This window comes from Petromyzon marinus, chromosome 71, assembly GCF_048934315.1.
Source record: "Petromyzon marinus isolate PM22_M1 ecotype Great Lakes invasive population chromosome 71, UKy_Petmar_22M1.pri1.0, whole genome shotgun sequence".
Classification (NCBI taxonomy): Eukaryota; Metazoa; Chordata; class Hyperoartia; order Petromyzontiformes; family Petromyzontidae; genus Petromyzon; species Petromyzon marinus.
Genome location: NC_133737.1, coordinates 3,456,943 through 3,483,735, shown reverse-complemented (window position 1 = coordinate 3,483,735; position 26,793 = coordinate 3,456,943). Strand labels below are relative to the sequence as shown.

The window sequence follows — 26,793 nt, the reverse complement described above, 5'->3', positions numbered from 1 at the left end:
AAAGGAGGGCATGACTGTGGCCGAGAAGAACCGAAGCTTCATGCGGAGCGACAGACCAGGTAGCTTCCACACAGCTGTGCGCAGCTGATGAAAAGATAATGCCACCTGACTGATTCGGACCACCCAGAGTGTCCACACATACTCAGTGTAGACATGTATTGTGTACACACTGTGTACACACAATCTACACACTGTGTACACACACACAGTGTACCCACAGTCTGCACATACACAGTGTATACACACAGTAACAAGAACAACAAACGCCATTCGCCACTAAGTGGTGGTGATGTCACCACGGCGCTTGTGCCAGGCTACGTGCACGTTAAGGCCACGTGAAGTGTTGAACGCCCGCCGGCATGAGGCCACGGGGCAGACCCAGCAGGTGCCATGGGTCGACTGACTGAGATGACTGCCCAATGCACCACCTGTGCCCCCTACTGTGCAAACATTACACGCACGCACCATGTGTACACGCACGCACCATGTGTATACGCGCATTGTTAACGTTGAGCTCACGCATCCAAGGGGCCAATGTTCAAGAGAGGGAGCAATGGAAAAGGAATCTAAATAAACTCAAACCCCCGATCTTTACGTCACAACTCCGCAATATCTCATCGGTGTGCGGCGCCTGAGGGAGGTGTCCTCGCTAGTGACGTCATGTCACCAAGGTATTCATCCCCCAACGCCCCCTCCACCGCGCGTTTGAGCGTAACGTCACGTCTGGTTGGTCACGGCCGATTTCTGTTCCAGTAAAAATCCTTATTTGGGCAAGGCTACGCCTAGTCACTGGCCGTTCATTAACATAATTTATTCATAAATACCGTCGCGAGTTCATTGCGACGGGTTCAGCATCCACGCCCCATCATTGTACATGGGCACGTGTCATTAACATAATTTATTCAGTTCGCGGCTCGTTGGGGGAGGGGATTGTGTGTGAACCCCGCAAGTGACGTCATGTCACCGTCTGCTGCCGCGTGACGTCACGAGATACCAGGAAGCTGCACCGAGCGCGCTCTCTCAGATCCGAGGTGAGAAGTTCACATCGTGGTTGTTGTTGTCGTGGTTGTTGTTGTTGTCGTGGTGGTGGTTGTTGTTGTTGTTTACCCAGGTAGAGCCTCGCCCTTTCTCTTGTAGCAGCGAGTACGGAATCGATGTCCAGGTTGGAACATTACAACGCGGGGCCTTGCCTCCTGCCCTCGCCTGATTGCATTTGCTTTAATTCTCTGCGTAATCTTCTTTGGTTCTTTCGGTAAAGTCACGTAGAATGAGAATAAAATAATAAATTGACAAAATAATAAATTGACAGTCTCCAGCGCTGTCCTCCAGACAGTCTCGTCCCCTTCACCTGATGAAGGCCGCTTGTGTTGTAGCCGAAACGTCGTGAGAATATTATTGTGTTATTTTATTTTATCAATTTATTATTTTATTCTCATTCTACGTGACTTTACCGAAAGAACCAAAGAAGATGAATCCTTGCAGTCACGAAAGCTTTCAATCGAAATTCTCTGCGTAAGTTTAATTTGTCTTCACCTGGCTCACTACTTTGAAACTTTCTTTCCTTTAAATATTTCTACAGCTTTATTTAATTTTACCAGAAGCGACCTGCCCACAACAAAGTGGCTTAACAACGTGTGGAAATGTCTGTCGGTCAAATACTCTAAACGCGTGGTGATGTTGACTCTAAATGTGGAGGGAAAACCGGAGGACCCAGAAGAAAATCCACGCGACCACGGGGAGAGAGACACGCAAATTCCAAATATACATCCGTAATACAGGTTTGTTTGGTTTAGATCGCGTAAATATATAAATGTGTCGTTAAACCCGACACAGCCAACTAATAGGGGTTGTCACATGAACAGAACGTGGTCAATTCGTCACTAGTACAGCACTAGTGTATAGTGTAGTGTATAGTGTAGTATATAGTGTAGTGTATACGAGTACAGCACACCGGTTTTGTGTTGGAGAGCCAAGCCACAACATTTACAATCTGGAGTACGACGTTTCGCCAGTAATTACAAACCAGCTTCATCAGGCGACAGCCAAATGTTGTGCCCTGACTCTGGGAATATAAATCGGCTCGCTGGGATTATAGCTCAGCATGCTAACCGTTGCACTACCGCTCTCCACTCATGCGCAAACATCGAAATGATAGTATTTATTCAATACTAGCTAAGTTACCTGGCTTTGCATATTTCTCAGTAATCAAACGTCAAGAGTAATGTCTAAGCAATCCTGACTTTATTAGAATTATTGAATCCTGCCAATGAAGTCTGTAAATGTGTGTATATTGTCACGGTTTTTTGGTTGTGTTATCAATCGCAGGGCTTGTTTGTTTCAATGAGGACAGCTTTTAAATTCGTTGCCCTTGGAGAGCTTCAGGATAGACAATGTTGGATGTTTTGCCATCTGGTGGGTTTAATCGAATGAAGCTTCAATTTTGGCATACATGTCGACAGCAAATTGGGGGAAGAGCTCTTTGGATCTCAAGAAGAGATTGAAGCTGCCGTTTCGCACTATGATCCTAAAGGCAAAGAAGTCCATGGCGGAAATCTTCTTTTGTGTTGACAAGCCTGTTGCTTGGTCAGTTTGGCAAAGTTGGAAATTGTAGCCAGCATCATCTTGCCAGAAAATCAGTAGACATTGAAGAGCATCAAAGGATCGGTGTTTCATTTCTGTGTAGGATATTGTTCCTCAGTTGCAAGACAATGCCTCGAGTGACGTTCAGCAGTCAGAATGACAGCGACTTCAGATGTTGTGAGTGCATTTAAGTGGCACTCATGTTGACCATGTGGAGTTTAGTCGGCATGAATGACAACATTGTACTCTGAAGTCATCTTCTCCATGGCAAACTTGAAACTGAACATAAGAGTTTTCCTTTTCGAGCATGTTTTGCCACAGCAATAGGACTTGCATCTTGGTGTTGATGACATTTTAGCGATGCTGGTGAGCCTGTCGAGAACAGTCAGACATGCAAGTAGATCTGTGGTAATGTAGGGAGGTCATTAGGTAGTGGCAGCAGACTGCGGATGCGATTATGTACCTGGCCCTGCATTTTAAATGTGGGCATGTAGCCAGATGTTGGGATGAGTTGGTTGGTGCCAAAACATGTAATTTGGAAGCATGAGTTATATCTTGTATTGTTGCTTTGGAATTGGCTTGCATAGGTACTATTGGCAGGTATCAATACATGAATAGGCTCGATGGTCATTAATTGTAGGGAGTTGAACCATGGTACAGTTACAGCAGAGCCCTGGAGGGTCTCCTTTCCATGTCATTGCATGGCACTAGCGGCAAGAAGTAGACATGGAACCAATGGCAACTACTGAATCAGAAGTGTAAATGAAATGAGGAATGTTTGGAAAACACTTTTCCTTTTGGCAGCAGGGTAGGCACCTGGTTGCAGCCAATGTAGTGCTGTTTACAAGATGCCTTGCTTGTTGGTGGACTGGAATTGTATTAGCTGTGGCAGCAGCCATTTGTGCTTTGTTGGTTTTCTGTGTAACTCAATACTGTTGAGTTGCATTCGCTGTCGGTGCAGGCATAGCAGCACTGGCAGCATGCTGTTTTGCTTCTTGGTGTTCAGGAGTGTCATATTATCAATAGGTGCAGCCATCGCAGCCATGGCAACATGCTCTTGCTTCTTAGTGTTCAGGAGATTCATTAGCTGTAGGTGCAGCACAGGCAGCATGCTGTCTAACTTTGTGTTGAGGAGTTTCATTGCAGCACTTGTGCGAATGGCATAAATTATTGTAATCAGCTTTGGTGAAGAGAAGCGCACGTTTTCCGCGAGGAACATTATAGTTGGAGGTCAAAGTTAATAAGCATTAAAAAGAGTAAATAGTGAGTGTGTGAGTGAATGCTATTTATAGATTAAGGAAATGATAATTGAATATGTAATCGTTGTCGGAATGTGAAGACATAGCCGGAAAGGAACAAAGTAATTAGTTTAACACGTAGGCTTTCGCGACCAATATTATTCATAATAAAGGTTTTTGGGTTAGATCGCGTTTATTTATAAATGTGTCGTAACCCTCCACCACCCGACACGGCCAATCAGCAAAAAAAGTGTCACGTTGACAAAAGACAAATAATTCACTACTTCAGCCCACCGGTGTGTTGAAGAGTACTCAAACTGTAAATGTGGATTAACTCTTCAACACACCGGTGGGCTGAAGTAGTGAATTATTTGTCTTTTGTCAACGTGACACTTTTTTTGCTGATTGGCCGTGTCGGGTGGTGGAGGGTTACGACACATTTATAAATAAACGCGATCTAACCCAAAAACCTTTATTATGAACAAAGTAATTGTTTGTAGTGCTTGATGTGGGTATTAATAGTATGTGTGTGGTGGTGTGTGTACATATATAATTATTTTAATGCTAGTGCGTGTATTTGCATGCTTTTTATTCCTTACCAGGCGATGTAGACTTGATGTATTTAATCGTAGCTGTTGTATAGTATCTATGTTGTGTAGAAGGAGGTTGGTGGTGTTGGTACGTAGATGTAAATATTTTAGAATAGTACGTGTATTTTAAATAAATATTGCAGTTTGTGTTAGAGGTGAGCCGTGCACGTGCAGAGAGAATAGTAAGGAGCCAGAAGTGGATGAATTTGGCGGCAAAAACGCAGGGCTGATAATAGGGAAGGATAACGTGGTAAATATGAGAACAAATATAGCAGTGCAGTGGAGACACTTATGTTATGGTGAGTGTGTGGAATTGTAGTTTCTGAAATGTCATAATGTGTTTGCATGCGTGGTAAACCGGAAGTTGTGAGAATGCCCCAAGCTTTAACACATGGCAAGAGAAAGAGAGGGGTGAGGAGCGGGGGGGGTGTGCAGGTGGTACAGGTGTTGAAGGTGAGCAGGTCAGCTAAAAATAGTGCGAAAAACGCCAACTCACCCGTGAGTACACATGGAAGTTTGGGGTGTGTTGGCGCAATTTGGTTCACAAAAACATCTACACAAGGGCAAAGTCTGCTTTATCCTTATAGATTTATACTATTTTTTTGTCTTGGAATACTTTTTTGTGTACGGTTTCTCCTTGTTTATTTAAATTGTTTAGTTTATTTGGCATACAGTAGAGTACTTATTTCAATTTTAGTTTGCGTTTACCTAACGCCATTCAATTTTGATTTAAAGCTTTCGTGATTGCATGGATTCATCTTCTTGGTTCTTTCGGTAAAGCCATGTAGAAGGGAAATAATAAAATAATAAAAATAAAACATAAAATAAAATTATCACGACGTTTCGGCCACAACACATCAGCCGTCTTCAGGTGAAGAAACAGAACTGTCGGGAAGACAGTGTTCCAATGAACACTGCTAAGCTTGGCAGCGTCTTTTAAGCTGGGTGGGAGGAGCAGAGCGCCTTGACAAAGGAGTTTACATATCAACAGAAGAATTTAGCATTGAAGTAGCTAAGTTAATGTGATAGATTAGCAGGATGTTAAAGTCAGAAATTAGCATGTAACTGGGAAATTATATTAAACATTACACCGAAAGGTACTAAGAGATTAGCAGGATGTTAAAGTCAGAAATTAGCATGTAACTGGGAGATTAGCATGATGTTAATGCGAGGATTTAGCATGTAACTGGTCACGGAAGTGGCTATGTTAAAGTCAGAATTTACATATGAATCATTTGGCGGGACCCCGGGGTCCCGCAAAAATCAGGTGAATTATTATTTTTCAGTCCGCCCACTCGTGATCCCGACAGCAACGCGCCGCCCGGTCATGTGATTGACTTATTCCGCCTCATCTCTTCTGGATGACCCTCGGTTTAATACTTCATAATTATTATTTGGTTTATGTTTCCCAAGATTCGTGATTTAGCATTGTTATTACCATGTATGTTCCTAGGGTTTTATTAACTTTCGATCCCCCGTCCGTATCCAGGGATCCGTGCTGTTATAATCGTTATATTTTGATGTCCTGAGGTTAGAGGTATAACTAAATTTCAGTTAAGCTTCTTGACTGCTGGAATTCATATTCCTTGTTTTTTTGGTAAAGTCACGTAGATAGCAAGATATAATATAATTTAAGCTGAATAACATTGGTGTTAAAATAATATATGAGAAGTAATAACCCACTAATATAGATTGTAGCCTGGTTTTTAATCGGAGTGAGTGTGTTGGCAGTCTATAATGTCCACTTATTTGTGTCGCTAAGTTTTTGGACTTTTCCGTTAAACTAAAATAACCCAAAAAAAACTTGTCTGTCCGGTTTTCGTCGCCCGGGAAGCTGATGAGCCTGCTGTTTTATACGGGCTTTGAAGCCGTGTAGGGATTTTCCCAGAATCTCATTAGCAATTCCCCCCCTTCTCTTTTGTTTTGGGTTTTTATTATCTTTTGTGGCTTATTTCCGGCTGCCTGTTTCCGAGTGAGAAGGACAGCTGCTGATTGATTATTTTAAAAAAAATATTGGGAGAATTATTCTTAATCTCAGTTTTGGAAAAAAGCCTATATATACAACATATCGCTCGCACGAGCGTCGTCCATTTTGAGAAATGTTCAAAATGGTGTGGTCTTCTTGGTGGCACATTTGTGACCAAAGTTCTCACTTGAGGAGGAATCTCCTTGTCTTACTCGGGCTCGACGAGTCCAAAAGTCTCTTTGGTAGTACATGGGCCACCGTCGCGTCATAAGAGGAACACTGGACCTGTCAGCCAGATGGTTTGTTTCAGCAGAGATGCAGGGACGGACCTAGTTGCGAGATCTGGATTCTGTTCAGTTGGTACTTAATTCCATTCCTCCAGCTGCGTCGATCTCCTGATGTGTTCCACCCTGTTGCTGATGTAGGTGTAGAACCTTCTGGTTTGGTTGTTTATGTAGCCTAGTACGACCTTGCTGTCCGTGTAGAACTTGACTGCATCCAGTTTAATGTCCAATTCGTCTGAGATCAGTTCTGCCACTTTTGTAGCTAGAACGGCTCCACACAGCCCAAGCCTTGGGATGGTATCTTCTAGTTGTCGGGCCAATTTGGCCTTGCCTAAGATGAACCCAACGTGCTGGGTCCCTTCTGTGCTTGTGGTTTTTAGGTAAGCTACGGCTGCTATGATCACCATAGAAGCATCTGCAAACACATGTAACTCCTTATGTTGGATTATGGAAAGGGATGTGGGCATGTAGGAACGCGGAATCTGTAAGGAATTTCTCCAAGCTTCCAATTCTTGTTGCCTTTCCTTAGGCAACGGGCTATCCCAGTCTTGTATTTCAGCACAAAGATCCCTGAGTATCCAACGGCCTTGAATGGTGACCTACGCTAAAAATCCTAGTAGATCGTACAGGCTGTTTGCCATCGACAAGATGCCACTTCGAGTGTAAGGCTTCTCTCCAATTGATGCTCGGAATGTAAATGTGTCCGCTTTCAGGTCACAGCTCAGTCCAAGGTTGCGTTGGATTGGTGGTGTGTCGACGGTAAGGTCCAAGTCTTTCAATTCCTTTGAACGATCGTCTGAAGGAAACACTTTAATGACTTCTGCGTTGCTGGACGCTATCTTGTGAAGTCTCAGGTTAGCAGTAGCTAACATTCCTTGCGTCCTATGGAACAGATTGATGGCTTCTGAGGCCGTGGGCATTGATTTGAGTGCATTGTCAACGTAGAAATCTCACTCTACAAATCGCTTGGCATCTTCCCCAAATTCTTGTTCTCCTGCTTGCGCGGTCCTCCTAAGTCTATAGGTGGCTACCGCTGGTGATGTGCTGTTGCCGAAGACATGCACCTTCATTCTGTATTCAACAATTCGATCATCAACGTTATTGCGGTACCACACAAATCTGATAATTTTTGTTGTCATAGACAATAAAGCAGTGGAACATTTGTTGAATGTTGGCTGTTACAGCGATTGACTCCTTTCTGAAATGGATGAGTAATCCTAGGAGACTGTTGGTCAAGTCCGGTCCGGTGAGCATTACGTTGTTCAAGGAAATGCCCTTAAATTTAGCGCTGGAATCGAACACCACTATTCTGATCTGATCTGGCTTCTTCGGGTGATAAATACCAAACATTGGTAAGTACCAGCATTCCTCTCCTTCTAGAGGAGAGGCTGCTTCAGTGTGACCACTGTCAAATATCTTTTTCATGAAGGATACAAAATTAGTTTTCATCTCTGGTTTCTTCTCCAAGGTACGGCGCAATGAGTTGAGCCGTGAGAGGGCTTGCTCTCTATTTTTGGGTAACCAGCATCTGGGATTGTGAAATGTCAGAGGGGCAACCCAGCTGTTTGACTCATCTTGGAAGAATTCTCTGTCCATTATTTTCAAGAATTATTTATCCTCTAGGGATGGAGCAGGTTTGTCGTTGTCCTTCATTGTCATGAACACCGTATGTCCAGCATCATCTTCTTGTTTCCAGCATGGAGGTGTCTTTGTAAGTCTGCATGGTACAACCTTGACTTATCTCTTCCTATTTCTCTTTCATCGTGAAGTGGTTGGGGCACGGCTTGAAGAGCGACGTGCATTCATTAGTGAGCAGACTTGTTCTGAATGTGCTAATGCCGTCTGGTTTGTGTGTTCTATTGAGACAGACATCACCTACGATGACCCATCCTAGGTCAAGTCTCTGGGCATAGGGAGCGTAGTGAGGTTCATTGCGTTGATCGCAAACCTTGTGGACCCTCAGCATGTCCCTGCCAAGCAGAAGTAAAATCTGTGCCCCGTGATTTAATGGCTGGATGAACTCTGCTATGGGCTTCAGATGTGGGTGGTGACGTGCAACTTCGGGCGTGGGAATCTCGCTCCTGTCATCCGGTATCTCATTGCACTCTGTCACCGTGGGAAGGGCTAGCTTCATGGTGCTATCCATGGTTTCCACTGAGGCCGCTCGCTCTTCTCCCCGCTGTCTCCATCAGTCCTGAGCATGTTCTGAGCGTGTATAGAAAAGAATTCCCACCTACGCTTAGCTGATCAAAGAACTCTGACCTTGCCAAAGACTTGTTGCTCTGATCGTCCATTATGGCGTACATCCTTACTGCCCTTTCAGGATGTCCTTTGGGATACACTCGGACGAGGCATATCTTTGAGCAAGATTTTCCTTTGAAGTCTTCACAGATGTCTGTGCATTTGGTTGTAACTGGACCGGCTCTGGCTCCTGAGGACTGTCCACCTCACCATGAGGGATGGACAGTCCTCTACTCGGGGCAGGAGACTGTCAAACAACAGGGTGTGGCTCTTCTGAATAAAAGGATGAATAGGGCGTGGGAGCGTGGTGGTGAGGTGTGGGAAGCTGTAAGCCCCAGGCTACTCTGGGCTCGCCTTCCAATCAACCAGAGGTGAGGAGTGGTGGTAGTGGTTACTTATGCCCCCACCGAAGACGAACATGCGTGGAGGGATGCAGGCAAGGCTGATGAGTCACATTCCTTCTAAGACCTCCTATCACAGGTGCTAGCTAAAGTGGCCCCTCGGGATAGAGTCATCTTGTTGGGTGACTTCAATGCCCGAGTTGGTCATGATGCTGGCACCTTGTCTGGAATAATTGGAAGGTATGGGCCAGATCAGCTCAATAACAACAGCAGGAGGCTGCTAGATTTTTGTGCAGCCCATGGGCTTGTAATTACCAACACGCTGTTCTGGCATCAGCGCATCCACACTACATCATGGATGCATGCCGGGTCCAAGCAAGAACATCTGCTGGATTACATAGTGATGGAACAGAGGATGCGGGCCCATGTCCTTGACGCCAGGACCTACCGTGGAGCTGATCTTCCCACTGACCATCGACTTGTCATCTGTAAGATGCGCCTGTAATTCTTCCACTCCGGTGGTGGGTGTACACCCAGGACCCCATTCAAAGCTATAGTGGCCTGGTCTCAGCTAGCTGATGAAAGTTGTAAGTGAGAATTTCATCATCACTTGCGGCTGGGGTTCGCATTGTCCCCCACTCCTCCTGATGTCGAGGGGAAATGGGCAATGTTTAGGACTGTGGCTCATGCAGCTGCAATGGCTGCTTTGGGTACACGGTCCAGACCTCCCCAGAGACCCCGGCTGACAGGAGGTGTCCAAGCTGGCTGAGAAAAAGCGACAGGCTCACTCTCATCGGCTACAGCATCCCACGTCTGAGAATGAGGAGGCTTACCGCAGCCTTCACTCGGAGGTCCGGAGAGCCGTAAGGCGCTGCAAGGATGGGTGGTGGTCGCGGGTTGCTGACGAGATGGAGTCTGCCTCAATAGCTCGCGATCACAAATCACTACTTAACTCCATCAAAAAAGTAACCTCCAGCGCCACACCTATTACCATCATTTGGGGAAAAAACGGTGATCCACTCTCCGACCCCCAGGAACAGGTTTGCAGATTTGTTGAGCATTTCTGTGAGGTCTTGGGGGAGGGGAAATCCCTCACCCAGGAAAACAACATGGGACAAAGTGGGGATGACCCTGCCGAGGCTACGGTGCCTCAAATATTGGAGGAAGAAGTCAACCCCTGTGAGTGGCTGGCTGAGGTGCCATCTGTTGAGGAAGTACTGAAGGCGATCCGGAGTCTGAGACCAGGAAAGGCACTGGACAGAGAAGATCTCCCAAGCGAAATGCTGAGGGACGGTGGTGTATGTGCACAGTCTGCCCTACATGACATCATAACAACAATCTGGACCACTGGATGGGTTCCGCAGGATTGGATGGATGCCTTGGTGGTCCCACTCTTTAAGAAGGGGGAACGCACAGACTGTAACAACTACAGGGGCATCTCACTCCTCAGTGTGCCGGGAAAGGTCCTGGCAAGGATTACTCAACATCACCTTGCTAGGCAAGGTAGAGGCTTGCGGAGCCCCAATGCGGTTTCAGGAAAGGGTGGTCCTGCACAGATGCCATTTTTTTTATGTCCGTCTGCTAGAACAGAGGTATAAGGAATTCCAACAAGACCTACATCTGTGCTTCATTGACCTGGTCAAGGCCGATGATACCATCAGTAGGCCTGGGCTCTGGGTTGTTCTTCGTGCTTTCGGAGTCCCTGACCCTCTGCTTACCCTTATTAAGGACCTTCATGATGGTGAGCAGGCCCGGGTAAAACTACGTAGCCGAGAGTCAGAGCCATTCCCTGTACACCTTGGGGTGCGACAGGGATGTCCTCTGGCTCCAACATTATTTTACATCTATTTTGACCATGTAGTTCATGAAGCCTTCAGTAGCTGTACCGGAGGAATTTCCATCTGGTACAGATACAATGGGAGGCTAATCGATGCCCGGGTGCGGTCAAGGGATGGCTCCCTATTGGTCAACCACGTTATGTATGCCGAGGCCCTGGTAATTGCGGCTCACTCAGAAGAGGAGTTGGAGGTGCTGCTGCTAAAACTGTAGTGTGCCACTAAGAGGTGGGGTCTTACCATCAGCCCCACCAAAACGAAGCACCTGCCTGGGTATCAACTTTGCCTTTTAGAAACATTTAGGCTGGCCTGCCTATGATCCATTCTGGGTTTAACTTGGCTGGATTGTGTGAGGAGCTCACTAATCCTTGAAAGATGGGGACAAAGTCCCATCGGTGAGCTCCTACGGCAAGCAAGGCTGCGTTGGCTGGGCCATGTAACCCGCATGCCCAGCCACTGCATGCCTAAACAGCTTTTGTGTGGTAGGATTGAGGGGGCTAAACAGGCGCGGCACGGGCTAGAGAAAAGATGGATTGATGTGGTACAGGAGGATGTGGAGCTGACTGGACTTGCAGATAACTAGTACCAGTGGTGTCAAGATCGGCCTCTGTGGAGGAGGCTCGTGAAGGACGCTACTGGGCAGTTGGAGGCAGTCACTCTCCAACAACAACGGAGGGCAGAGGAGCGACGCTCACAACAGCGAGCGGAGCGCCAGGTAGCTAAAGCACAGCAAGTTTGCACAGTGGGGGGCACAGGTGGTGCATCAGCCAGTCATCTCAGTTAGTCGACCCATTGCACCTGGGCCTGCCCTGTGACCTCCTGCCAGCGGGCGTTCGACACTTCACGTGGCCTCAAGGTGCACATAGCCTGGCACAAGCATCGTGGTGATGTCACCGCCACTTAGTGGCGAATGGCGGTTGTTGTTGTTGACTGACAAAGTGGATGCGGCGGTCTCACCTTGCTCCCCACCGTGCTCTGCTTCGGGATCAGAAGCTTTAGTGCCACTAGGTTTGGAGTAAAATGTGTGCAGAGCAGTTGCGTGTTTGTCGCTTCCACTTTGCTCGCACTTGATATCTGCCTTGCAATTCCTTGCGAGGTGGTTTGTAGAAGCACAGCATTTGAAGCACACTCCAAACTCTTTCAGCATATTCTTCCGCTCGTCCAATGGCTTCCTCCTGAACTCGCGGCATTTCTGGAGGGAGTGAGGTTCATCATGCAATGGGCATTGCCTTTCTGGATCTTCCATCTTCTTTCTGATGGTTACATGGACGGAGTTTGCGAATGTTGTAGGAGAGACCTCAGTCTTATGTACAGAGATTGGCACTCTCGCTGTTCCTTGTGTCGCCGTTGCTATATCTATTTTTGGGAGATTTGGACTGGAGATCCCCGTGGTGCCAAACATGAAACTCGGGTCATTTCTGGTCCCAGCCAGGTTGCGGATAAACTTGAAGAAAAATGAGAATGGAGGCAATGCAACCTGATCAGAAAGAATCAGAAATCAGAATCAGAAAGGGTTTTATTCGCCATGTAAGTTCACACCGACACGGAATTTACTTTGGCAGGATGGTGCATACATTCAACATATAGGAATCTAAAATCTTAAATAAGTTTTAAACAAGTCTTACTATAATAAGGGTTAAAAGTCTAACACCAAGGGGCTGAAGTATATAAATTAAATAAATATCGAATATAAAATAGCTTTAAGATATAATTTAAAAATAAAAAATACAAATAGGGTAACATAGTTAATATCGGCAAGGTGCCGTTATGTAGATCAAATGTTAAAAACGGTGTTAGCCCTTGGCCTTGTTTAACAGGCCAGCAGCAGATGGGAAGAAACTGTTTTTATGGCGTGAGGTTTTGGTCCTGATGGACCGAAGCCTTCTGCCGGAGGGGAGTAGCTGAAACAGAGTGTCCAGGGTGGGAGAAATCGGCCATAATCTTCCTCGCTCGCCTCATGGACCTTGTCGTGTGCAGGTCCTCGAGGGTTGGTAGATTGCAGGCAATTACCTTCTCAGCAGTGTGGATGATACGCTGCAGTCTGCGCTTGTCCTTGGCAGTGGCAGCAGCGTACCAGACGGTTATGGAGGAGGTGAGGATGGATTCAATGATCGCTGTATAGAATTGCACCATCATTGTCTTTGGCAGGTTGAATTTCTTCAGCTGCCGTAGAAAGTACATCCTCTGTTGAGCTTTCTTGGTGAGGGAGCTGATGTTCAATTCCCACTTGAGGTCCCGGGAGAGAATAGTGCCCAGGAAGCGGAAGGACTCTACAATTTTGACTGGGGAGTCTAACAGGGTGATGGGGGTGAGTGGTGCTGTATTCTTCCTGAAGTCCACAATGATGCTCTGACTTGTATCTTGAACCCTCTGTTCTCCATTTTTCCTGCACTTCGAATGGTAATTTCTCTATTATGGGGTTCACTCCATGGTAGGTATTCAAGAAAATGAGATCTGGTAAGTAACGGTCAGCCTGGGCTGATTCAAGCTCCATCAGAAGATCGTGTCTCTACTAAGCCCTCCACGCGGTCCATTGCATCTTGTATCACTGCCTTCACATTATCATTGAGCAGTTTAAGCAAGTGCTCTTGCATGCGCACTCCCTCAATGCCCTCGTCTGTTTTCACCTTCAGGAGGGAGATGTATTTATTTTCCAGCAGCTTGTATCTTGAACTGGTCACCTTCACTCGATGTATGGCCTGCTGAATTGAGGCCACTGTGTCTGAGACGTTTTGAGCTTCAGATCTATCTGCTTCAACCCGTTCCCATGCTTTTTGTATCCTGGCATCAAGGTCTTGCTTCTCAGCGTCATAGCTTTCCAAGGCCCGTTGTGTCAGCCTTATCTCTCTTTGGGGCCTTGAACTCCCTTGGTCCTCTTTGAGGCAGGATGGGGGTCCTGGATTGCTTAAATCGCTTGCTTCAGCATCTCTCCCTGCTGAACTGTGGCTTTCCATGCTGCAATGCTTGCAACACAAGTTGAATGTAGACTTGCTGCAGAGCTGGCTGCTTGAGAGCTCCAAGCCTAAGGAGCTGGCTGGTTGAGAGCTCCAAGAAGAATGTCTCTTAACTGTCTCGGCCTCGCTGTGCGCTGTTGCACCACTATCCGAGTACTTAACCTCACATTCAATAAACCTTCAGAGCCAGGGTTAACATCTGACTCCAAACATATGTCATCAGCATCCAATCCTAAGGAGGGATATGATCGAGCCAGAGAGGACAGGCGGGGTTGCTGAGAGAAGTTCGGGAACCCTCGAGAAGGTTCCCCGAGGCGGTGTGGCCAGAGGCGGGGCTTCGCTCCGCTGAGGAGGATACAAGGGAGATCGGGGCAAGGCTCGAGGTCGGTGTGGGAAGCCTGGGTTCCTGACTGCGTCGCTGCTCATCTCCTTTCCACGGGCCATGTGGCGGATCCTCCCTCGGAGCTCACTACTGCTTCCAGCGCGCCGTCAGCCAGCGGCGAGGCCGGGAGAGCGGAGTGAGCCTCGTGGGGGCGCGGAGAGAGAGAGAGAGGGGCGCCTCGTCCAAGGGTTGGAAGAGGGAAACCACTGAAGAGGGAAGTGAAGCCGTGCTGTACCATCATGAACTAAAGAAGCACCCAACAACCATCGTCGTGGAAATCCTTTATTACAGTAGTATCTTCCGGCTATAGTAGTATCTGCCGACTTAATAGTCATATCAACCAACTCTATAGTTGTAAATGCTGACTGTCCAGTAGTATCTAATGACGATAGTATCGACTGAATCTATAGTCTTATCTATTGACTATAGTAGTATCCACTTACTATAGTAGTAACTACTAACCCTATAGCAGTAAAGACTGACTCTATGGTGGCATCTGTAGACGAAAGTGGTGTCTACTGACCGTACTATTATCCACTGACTCTATAGTAGTATATACTGACTCTACGGTACTATCTTCCGACTCTGTAGTAATATCGACCGACTATAGTAGTATACACTGACTATAGTAGTAACTACTAACTCTACAGTAGTATCTACTGACTATAGAAGTATCTACTGACTAGTAGTATTTACTGACTGTAGTAGTATCTGGTGACAGTAGTATATACTTACTATACAGGAGTATCTATGATCTATAGTAGTATCCACTGACTAATAGTAACTATTAACTCTATAGTAGTATCTGCTTACTCTATAGCAGTATCTACTTACTCTTCAGTAGCCTCTACCGACTGCAGTAGTATCTCCCGACTTTACAGTAGTATCTTCCAACTCTATAGTCGTACCTACTGACTCTATAGTGGTATTTAGTGACTCTACAGTAGTTTATACTGACTACAGTAGTATCTACTGACTCTTTAATCGTATATATCGACTCTTTTTCAAAAGCTACTAACTCTTCAGTAGTATATACTGACTATAGTAATATCTACTAACTCTATCGTAGTTTATACTGACTCGATAGCAGTATCTACTATTACTACAGTAGTATGTACTGGCTGTAGTAGTAGCTACTATTACTACAGTAGTATGTACTGGCTGTAGTAGTAGCTACTATCACTAAATTAGTATGTACTGGCTGTAGTAGTAGCTACTATCACTACAGTAGTATCTACTGGCTGCAGTAGTAGCTACTATCACTACAGTAGTATCTACTGGCTGCAGCAGTAGCTACTATCACTAAATTCGTATTTACTGGCTGTAGTATCTACTATCACTTTGTTAGCATGTACTGGCTGTAGTAGTAGCTATCACTACAGTAGTATGTACTGGCTGTAGTAGTAGCTATCACTACAGTAGTATGTACTGGCTGCAGTAGTAGCTACTATCACTAAAGTCTATGTACTGGCTGTAGTAGTTGCTATACTAACTATAGCAGTACGTACTGGCTGGAGTAGTAGCTACGTGACTTTACCGAAAGAACCAAGGAGTATACATTCCTGCAGTCACGAAAGCTTCAAATCAAGATTGAAGTAGTCGCTATACAAACTCGATAGCAGTGTGTACTGGCTGTAGTAGTAGCTATTCTATCTCTATAGCAGTGTGTACTGGCTGTAGTAGTAGCTATACACACTCTATAGCAGTGTGTACCGTCTGTAGTCGTAGATATACTAACTCTATAGCAGTGTGTACTGTATGTAGTAGTAGCTATGCAAACTCTATAGCAGTGTGTACTGTATGTAGTAGTAGCTATACTAAATATAATAGTAATCTTTTGTTCTTTCGGTAAAGTCATGTAGATGGAAATATAATAAAAATAAAGTGAATAATAACGTGAATAAAAAATGACCATTAATGTAAACTCTAGCCTGGTTCTTAAATTAGGTGAGTGTACTGGCAGTCTCTCATGTAGACTGTAGAAATGGTTATTAAGAACCAAGAATATACACTGCCAGTACACTCACCGAGGTTAAGAACCATGCTACAAAGAATTAAAGCTTTCGTGACTGCGTAAATTACTCATTGTTTTTTTCGGTAAAGTCACGTATGTAGAAATACCATAAAATATTAAAATAAATCAATCACGACGTTTCGACCGCAACACAAGCGATCTTCATCAGGTGTAAAAAAAAAATAGGGAGCATATAGGGCGACACCAACGCAACACATAGAGAGCGCCAAACTGCACAGAGGTAAATACAACAAGAAGATGAGAGACGAGAATTCAACAAACCTAAGAAAAAATTACGTGATGCAAAACCAGTCAGGCCAACAACACAGTTAGACACTTGCCTGGCAGACCACAAATTTCAGAAGAGTGCTAAATTTCGTGTTCATCCTCTGGATTGAACATACCAGCATAGACAGAGTAAACAAATACGAGGTACAAGTCAGCAGAAACACATATACAGGGACACCAAGAGGCAAGGAGAGGAAAGACGGACAGAGAAGCAAGGAAAAAGAAAAAGGGCTGGAGGGATGAACAGACAGAGGCCTTAAATAAGAAGTAGAGGTGGGGGGAGGGGCCGAAGAGAGCAAGGGGGCACGGCAGCAGAGGCGGGGGGAGGGGTAGGAGAAAGCAAGGGGTGCAATACGTTTAGGACAGAATTGTAAAGGTAACTTCCCCGTAGAAGTGTGTTAATAAAGAATTAAAGCTTTCGTGACTGCATAAATTACTCATTGTTTTTTTCGGTAATAAAGAATTAAAGCTTTCGTGACTGCATAAATTACTCATTGGTTTTTTCGGTAAAGTCGCGTATGTAGAAATACCATAAAATTATATTAAAATAAATCAATCGCGACCTTTCGACCGCAACACAAGCGATCTTCATCAGGTGTAAAAAAAATATAGCGAGGGAGCATTTAGGGCGACACCAACGCAACACATAGAGAGCGCCAAACTGCACGGAGGTAAATACAACAAAAGATGAGAGACGAGAATTCAACAAACCTAAGAAAAAATTATGTGATGCAAAAGCAGTCAGGCCATCAACACAGACACTTGCCTGGCGGACCACAAATTTCAGAAGAGTGCTAAATTTCGTGTTCATCCTCTGGATTAAACATACCAGCATAGACAGAGTTAACAAATATGAGGTACAAGTCAGCAGAAATACATATACAGGGTCACCAAGAGGCAAGGAAAGGAAAGACGGACAGAGGAGAAATGAAAAAGAAAAAGGGCCGGAGGGATGAACAGACATAGGCCTTAAATAAGAAGTAGAACAAGGGGGCACGGCAGCAGAGGTGGTGGGAGGGGTAGGAGAAAGCAAGGGGTGCAATACGTTTAGGACAGAATTGTAAAGGTAACTTCCCCGTAGAAGTGTGTTAATAAAGAATTAAAGCTTTCGTGACTGCATAGATTACTCATTGGTTTTTTCGGTAAAGTCACGTATATAGAAATACCATAAAATTATATTAAAATAAATAAATCACAAAAATATACTACAGTAAAACCTTGGATTGCGAGTAACTTGGTCTGCGAGTGTTTTACAAGACGAGCAAAATTTTTAACTAAATATTAATTTCATAAACGAGCAAGGTATTGCAATATGAGTAGTACGTATACGCTCTGTCTGCCGAGCGTCACATGATCACAACTGATATACGAATGCTTAGATATACGAGTGCTTTGGATTACAAACACGTTTCCGGAACGAATTATGCTAGCAATCCAAGGTTTTACTGTACTTAAAAGTTCCGTGGTGAGGCCTAGTCCCGTGCGGAGCCCCCGGCCTCGCTTAGATTTCCCAGCCGGCCGAGGTGGCATCTTGGCAGGCTGGGGCTGGGCTGCAACCCAGCCCCCTCCTCCCCCACCATCCCCCCGCTCGCTCTACAGTAGTTATCTATGGACTATAGTAGTATAACCGACTCTATAGTAGTAACTGCACACATTGGGGTGGGGACATCACAGTGTGAAAATTTAACCTCAGTCCTGTTTTTTTTTTTCATTTTGAACGCGAATGAAACATTTTCTCCACCGATAGCGTGTGTGCGTTGCTAGGGGCAACTACAGGTTAGCTGTCTCGCGCATGGCAGATGCGTGGTTTGGTGCGCGCTCAGCGTAGTAATATAATAATTAATAGTACTAACACTTGTTTGAGACTAGGCTCCAAAGAAAGCTGTCTCTGGTGTGGACCAATCAGTTTCAAAGACATTGCATATACTATCAGAGTATGATTTTCTCTTTGCATTTTGACTATCAAGTATATGTGGTAAATGCAGACATTCCTTGCAAAAGGTTTCAATTTGGTGTTTTAACATCGTAACACCTGTTTTGTTGCCAGAAAAAAGGGGAAAACCTATTCTTATAAAAAATGTGAATTTAACTACTTCAAAGTTGACGGATGCGAAATACGAATAGTGCCTGCTCACCACGGGGCTTATCGCGTGTTACCCACATACTTTTAAAACGTAAACCCCACGGTTCATGAGTCAAATCTGTCGCAAGTTTCGTCCACAGACAGACAGACAGTAAGATGTTAGTGAGCCATGTCAGGAATGGTGGATGTTTTGTTTATATAATGTCAATGATGCATGTGAAATGTAGGTGTATTTAAGAGTTTATCTTTGTCATGGATTGGGGAATATATATATAAAAGGGAAATTTGTGAATATGTGTGTCTGTTCGAAATGTTTAGCTTACTTCCCAACATGTAACAAACTTGTAATTTGGCATGTCGGTAGTTTCCAGACTGTACACAATGCACAAAGTATAAACTTTGACTTTTATATTTTTTGGGGGGGGGCACAATAATGGATATCTATATATATAAAAGGGACATTTGTGAATGTGTGTCTGTTGTAAATGTTTAGCATACTTCCCAACATGCAACAAACTTGAAATTTGGCATGTGGATAGCTTCCAGACTGTACACAATGCAAAAATTATAAAAATTTACTTTTGTATTTTGGGGGGGGGTGGGGGGGGGAATGACCATGAAGTGTTTGGCGTCAACCCGCATACAGAACTGGTGAGAATTGATATCTGGTGAGCGTTTGTGGTATCGATTAAACGGGAATAGGCCGATTCTCAATAAATCTAAAACCTTTGATTTCTTTGCGCGATTTAAAGAATTGAATATTGGCGTGCGAGCGTAAGTTTTTTTTTTCCACCGTGCGTTGGGTTTTATTTTCATTAATGAGGTAATGATCAAAGTTTTATTTTCATTTGTATATGTTATGTTTATAAGTTTTGAGAAGTTTTTAAATATAGTTTTCCCCCGGGCAATGCCGGGTACTTCCCGCTAGTCTTGAATATATGAATAAGTATAGATGTGTAATTAATGTGTGACTGTGTATATATATATTCATTCCTCTGTACCTCGATACTGACGTAGATTGTGTGGATATTTTTTTCTGTCTGCAGCTGACGCTTCTGACTCTTCCTCTGCAGAATTGGTCTGATGGAGCAAAGGCACTCAGCGCAGCTCGGTACAAAAAAGAAACAATGCGACCAGTGTGCATACAGCACGGATTATACTGGAAGTTTGACACAGCACCAGAGAACACACACAGGAGAGAAACCCTTCAAGTGCACTGTGTGTGAGAAGGCATTTGCACATTCATCAAATCTTAAAAAACACCAGAGAACACACACAGAAGAGAAACCCTTCAAGTGCACTGTGTGTGAGAAGGCATTTGCAAAGTCATCATTTCTTCAGATACACCAGAGAACACACACAGGAGAGAAACCCTTCAAGTGCACTGTGTGTGAGAAGGAATTTGCAAAGTCATCAGTTCTTCAGATACACCAGAGAACACACACAGGAGAGAAACCCTTCAGGTGCACTTTGTGCAATAAAGCATTTTCAAATTCATCAGATCTTCAAAGGCACCAGAGAACGCACACAGGAGAGACCCCCTTCAAGTGCACTGTGTGTGAGAAGGCATTTGCACACTTATCTACTCTTGTAACACACCAGAGAACACACACGGGAGATAAACCCTTCAAGTGCACTCTGTGCGGGAAGGCATTTACACGGTCATCAGTTCTTCAGTGCCACCAGAAAACACACACAGGAGAGAAACCCTTCAAGTGCACTGTGTGTGAGAAGGCATTTTCAGAGTCATCAAGTCTTAAAATACACCAGAGAATACACACAGGAGATAAACCCTTCAAGTGCACTGAGTGCGGGAAGGCGTTTGCACAGTCATCACCGCTTTATAGACACCAGAGAACACACTCGCATCAGAAGATTCCCAAGGAGTGTAGTCTGAAATCGACTTGTGAAAATCAAAGTGCTGCAATGAGCCTATCCCTCCTGAAAAAAGAACCAGAAGTGAATTCCAGCTTGGACACTATAAAATGTATCAAGGTGAAATTTGAAGAGGCGACAGTGAAGAGCGAAGATGTGATGGTAAAATGTGAAGATGAAGATTCAACTCCAAAATCGGACCTTCACATCGATGGAGGCAACGTGAAGCAGGAGGAGAATTCTGACTGTGAGGCAGAGCGAGGCAACTCCCAGGAGTTTGTGGAAGTGGAGGTGTGGCTGGACTTCTTCGACAATACAAAGTCAAATGGAGACCCTGTAGATGTGTAAGCTTGAGACAATGAAGCTCCAATAGATTCACCTTTGTCACAGGCCTTTATTGAGTAAGAGCGGCCAGTATTTGCGGACCTGTGGGTTGGGTAGACTTCTAACTCGCAGCGAGAGCCAATAAGCTCCCAAGCATTCACTGTTATAATAATATTAGCATTCATATGGTGCTTGCTTAATTGCCTCAGCAACTCCGAGTTTTGTATCATATCTCATCACAAACACTCGAAGAGAATGTTGTCTTTTCCAAAAATGTAACTTAAGAGTGATTCTGCCTTTTTTATAATTTTGATCGGGATGGAGCGCTGCCTTGCCACACAAAAGACAGCTGAAAGATAATTACTCACAAGCCTGCTTGGGAAGTCATAAAATTTAATAAATAAAATGCCAAACCCGGGGGGGGGGGGGTGGGGGCTAATGAGATTCTGCGGGAAATCCCCAGTTGACTTCGAGAGAAGGCCACTATAAAGGAATCAACCCACAATAAAACAAACATAAGATGGAAACAACAGGGGTCACGAACATCCCTTGGATAGCAAAATCCACCCAAGGGTTAATAATTATGAGCTGACTAGGGTTTTAAAAATGCAATAGTAAAGTTTGAAGCTTAGCTATGTCTTCAACCTCAGGATATCAAAATATAACTTGAGAATAAGCACAGATCCCTGGCGATACAGATGGGGAACAAAGGTTCATAAAACCCTCCACACAGCGTTATGCAACCGATGAAAAGATAATGCCGCTCAACTGATTCGGAGTGAGACCTCCGTTGTCAAACCGGAACTGGTCATGAGCACGCTGCCCAGGTATGGGGAAACTCTCCACTCTCTCCACAACTGCCCCATCACCGATTGGGAGTTGTGTGGGTTGAGTGCCCGATAGTACAAAATACCCAGGCAGGTGCTTAGTTTTGGTGAGGCTGATGGTAAGGCCCCACCTCTTCGTGGCATGCTCCAGGTTCAGCAGGAGCGCCTCCAACTCCTCTGAGTGAGCGGCAATTACCAGATCATCGGCATACATAATGTGGTTGATCAATAGGGAGCCAACCCTTGACCGCACCCAGGCATCGATCAGCCTCCCATTGTATCTGCACCAGATGAAAATTCCTCTGGTACAGCCATCAAAGGCTTCATGAACTACGTGGTCGAAAAATATGTTAAATAATGTGGGAGCCAGAGGACATCCCTGTCGCACCCCAAGGTGACAGGGAATGGCTCTGACTCCCAGCAGCATAGTTTTACCCGGACCCGCTCACCATCATGAAGGTCCTTAATGATTGTGAGAGAGGGTCAGAGCCTAGGCCTACTGATGGTATCATAGGTCAATAAAGCAGAGATGTAGGTTTTGTTGGAATTCCCTACACCTATGCTGCAGCAAACAGATAGAAAATATGGCATCTGTATAGGACCGCCCTTTCCTGAAACCGCATTGGGGCTCCGCAAGCCTCTCAGCGTGGCTGGCAAGGTGATGTTGAATAATCCTTCTATTCTTGGGTTTTTCAGAGTCACGTAGATAGGTTCAAAGAAAATAACAAAAAACTACGACATTTCGATCGCAACACAAGCGATCGTTTTCAGGAAAAGGGGGGTTTGCTTCCGACACAAACTGTTTATAAGGGGTTTGAAATGGGTGTCGCCCAAATGTCATCAGCCAATGATAAGGTAAGTGGTTAGCAGCCCAACCCGATGGTTGGTTTTCCACCAATCAAAGGCCTGCCAGGTGAAAATTAGCATCTTAATGGCAGATTGCAGAGCCGCAACGCATGGGTCGGTACGCGAAGTGGCAGTGCTAGTGTGAACCCTGTGAAAGCGCAAAAAAAAGATTTCAAAAATCATTAGCAAACACGAGATCCAGATTCGATTGAACACAATACATTAAATTTGTGATCTGATCCCATCTGTGAAGGATGTGATCCCTGACATGCAGTACCCCGGCGTCTACAAACTAAGCTGTGTCTGTGGCAGTAGTTACATCGGGGAAATTAAGCGATAAGTCTCGGACCGTGTTCTTGAACATAAAGGCAGATCTGGAACACGGTAGGACCAATACCTTTGCTGTAGCTGATCATTGTTTTAATGCGGTGGGCTCGCACAAAATTGATTTATCTAAGACGAAGGTACTTGCAAGCCCACTGGCTATGAACAAAGATTTGTTCATGAAGCCATCCATATATATAGACACGGACACAATTTTCAACCAAGAAGATGGGTACAAACTGAGCAATCGCTGGAAGGACGTTATCAACCAGTTTAAGTCATAATTGGCTATGATGTTCCCATCGTACCGCCTTCCGATGTTAGTTGTGCTTTACGCTCATTTTAAACTTGCGCTTTCACAGGGTTCACACTAGCACAGCCACTTTGCGAACCGACCCGTGTGTTGCGGCTCTGCGATCTGCCAATAACATGCTAATCTCTCAGTAACATGTAAATTTTCACCTGGCAGCCCTTTGATTGGTGGAAAACCAACCACCGTCGGGTTGGGCTGCCCACCACTTACATCATCATTGGCTGCTGACATTTGGGCTACGCCCATTTCAAACCCCTTTTCAACAGTTTGCCTTGGAAGCTAACCCCCATTTCCTCAAGACATCCGCTGGTGTTATGATCGAAACTTAATAGTTTTTTGTAATGTTTTTGTTATTTTCTTGGAACCTATCTACGTGACTTTACCGAAAGACCCAAGAATATGAATTCCTGCAGTCACGAAAGCTTTGTCTTGAGTAATCCTTGCAAGGACCTTTCACGGCGCACTGAGGAATGAGATGCCCCTGTAGTTACAGTCTGTGGGGTCACCTCTTTAAGAAGGGGGACCACCCTGGAACCACCAGGGCATCCTTCCAATCCTGCGAAACCCGTCCAGTGGTCCAGACTGTTATGATGTCATGTAGGGCAGTCTGTGCACAAACGCTATCCTCCGTCAGCATTTCACTTGGGAGATCATCTCTGCCCGGTGCTTTTCCTGGTCTCAGACCCTGGATCGCTTTTAGTACTTCCTCAAAAAATGGCACCTCAGCCAGCCACTCACAGGGGGTGACTTCTTCCAATATTTGAGACACCGCAGCCTCAACAGGGTCATCCCCACTTCGTCCCACAATGGTTTCCATACGGTGGGATTTCCCCTCCCCCAGGACTTCACAGAAATGCTCAGAAAATCTGCAAACCTGTTCCTGGGGGTTGGAGATTGGATCACCGTTTTTTCCCCTAATGTTGGTAATAGGTGTGGTGCTGCAGGTAACTTTTTTAATGGAGTTAAATAGTGATTTGTGATCGCAGGCCATTGAGGCAGACTCCATCTCCTCAGCAACCCATGACCACCACCCATCCATGCAGCGCCTCACGGCTCTCCGAACCTCCGAGCGAAGGCTGCGGTAAGCCTCAATCTCTGACGTGGGATGTTGTAGATGATGAGAGTGGGCCTGTTGCTTTTTCTCAGCCAGCCTGGACACCTCCTCTGTCAGCCAGGGTCCCTGGGAAGATCTGGACTGTGTACCCACATCAGCCATTGCAGCTGCATGAGTCACAGTCCTAAACCGCGCCCATTTACCCTCGACATCTGGAGGAGTGGGGGACGATGCCAACCCCAGCCACAAGCGAGAATTTAATCATCGCTTGCGGCTGGGGTTTGCATCGTCCCCCAACTTTCATCAGCTAGCTAAGACCAGGCCACCTTAGGTTTGAATGGGGTCCTAGGTGTACACCCACCACCAGAGTGGAAGAATGGCAGGCGCATCTTACAGATGACAAGTCGATGGTCAGTGGGCAGATCAGCTCCAAGGTAGGTCCTGGTGTCAAGGACATGAGCCCGCATCCACTGTTCCATCACTACGTAGTCCAGCAGGTGTTCTTGCTTGGACCTGACATGCATCCATGATGTGTGGATGCGCCGATGCTGGAACAGCGTTTTGGTAATTACAAGCCCATGGGCTGCACAAAAATCTAACAGCCTCCTACCGTTGTTATTGAGCTGATCTGGCCCATGCCTTCCAATAACTCCAGACCTGGTGCCAGCATCATGACCAACTCCGGCATTGAAGTCGCCCAACAGGATGACTTTATCCGGAGGGGCCACTGTGACATTCCTCCACAGATGTTCGTCTTCGGTGGGGGCATAAGTAACCACGACCACCACTCCTCGCCTCCGGTTGATTGGAAGGCGAGCCCAAAGTTGTCTGGGGCTTACCGCTTCCCACACTTCACTGCCACGCTCCCATGCCCCCTTCATTCTTTTGTTCAGAAGAAGAGCCACTCCCTGTTGTTTGGTAGTCTCCTGCCCGGAGTAGAGGACTGTCCACCCTTCATGGTGGCAGGAGCCAGAGCCGGTCCACCAGACCTCCTGAATACCACAGATCCAGGTGGTACCGGTCCAGCTCCTGACAGAGTGGCAGCCTCTCCTCTGCAGTGAGCTTTCGAACATTCCAGGTGGCCATCCGTATTGGCTTTTTGTTTTTTTCTGGAGGATTCCCGAGTGCAACGATTCAGTTTCCTGGCTCTGCAAAAATGGGGTTTGGCAGGAGATTTCATAGAGGCCTGTCCCCCAGGGCCTCCGGCACAAGCTTATTAATTCGATATTTTATACGTGGTTTTGTGGTAATTAATTGAGGGTGGAGGGGTTACCAGCCCCTCGCACCCATCCAGACCCCCCATTCAGCCACTGTGGTGGTTTCAAACGGCATGAGGGGAAAGGGCCAATCTAAATTGCCCCCCCCCCCCCCATGGTACTGCCCACCACAGCGTTGCTGTCCGGAGGGGGTTGTTTTTGCCGCAAGAAGACAACACACACCCACACACACAACGCGCATATTGGTACTAATAACATTGTTCCAAAAAGTTATCTTTGTGTTTCTAAAAGGGTTTCCATCCCAAGGTGGTGCGTTAACTATTAGTTGATCGTGAAAAGCATTGTTGTCCCTTGAGTTCCATGAATACAGTCATTTAGAAGTATTTTAGTAATTGTTTTCGTTAATTGCATAACCTTACCAATGAATTAATTGATGACACACTAAACATATATGAACTAATCTATGTTACGATTTTACGCACTTGCAGGAATACTATTGTGTTGGGATTTTTCTTTTGATCACATAATCTTGCCCGCAAATTCATTGATGTCCCATTAGCCAATTGATAAGCATCTGTTAGCCAAAAAGGCACACTAGCACGCACATTTGTTTCAGGACATTTCGTTCATTGCATAATTTTACCAATGAATTCATTGATGTCTACTTTTCCCATTGGGCACGTTTCTTTAGCACGGTTCGTATGAATATTGTCATTTTTTAAAGGACTTTTCCTATTGCCGTGTATGGTCGCGCTACTTGAGGAGTTAGCCGATTGTTCTGTTACTCAGTTTTCACAAACGTAATTATTGAGGGTTAATTGTACGGATCAATGAGTAGGACATCTTCAGTGGTACGGTGTTGACAATTCCGATCGTAAATGTGTTCGCATATAAGAGTCTTTTTAGATATTGAAGTTGCTTAACATAGAAGATTCTGGGTGGTTCCTTCCTAAGTTCATGCATAATAATCTTAATTATGAGAACTGTATCCTGCGGTGAGATCTGAATTTTGAGACCTGATAGAATTACACTAATACATAATCAGTAAAAGTTAAAGAGAGAATCATTGTATTATCACGATTGGTAATACACCCTAGGCAACGGAGCTGACCCTAATTTGCATAATTGCATACATTTACAGAATTCCATGAATTTGCATCTTACCTATATAAGCAATTTTTTTTTGTCTGTGTGGATTAAACTTGTGATGGATTTGA

At 45.2% G+C, this 26,793-nt stretch overlaps 1 protein-coding gene across 4 annotated transcripts; it reads left to right on the top strand.

The window, feature by feature from the left end:
• The first annotated feature begins 40 nt into the window (after nt 1-40).
• Nucleotides 41-26,793, top strand: LOC116957265 (uncharacterized). Of its 4 annotated transcripts, XM_076055533.1 has the most exons (3): nt 41-1,031; nt 7,372-7,417; nt 19,870-26,793. In XM_076055533.1, the coding sequence occupies exon 3, from the start codon at nt 19,880-19,882 to the stop codon at nt 21,017-21,019; it is 1,140 nt and encodes a 379-aa protein (XP_075911648.1). In that variant the 5' UTR covers nt 41-1,031; nt 7,372-7,417; nt 19,870-19,879; the 3' UTR covers nt 21,020-26,793. The 4 variants fall into 4 exon arrangements, with proteins under 4 accessions (XP_075911648.1, XP_075911647.1, XP_075911649.1 ...); XM_076055532.1 differs by lacking the exon at nt 7,372-7,417; XM_076055534.1 differs by lacking the exon at nt 7,372-7,417 and having other exon boundaries at nt 19,843-26,793.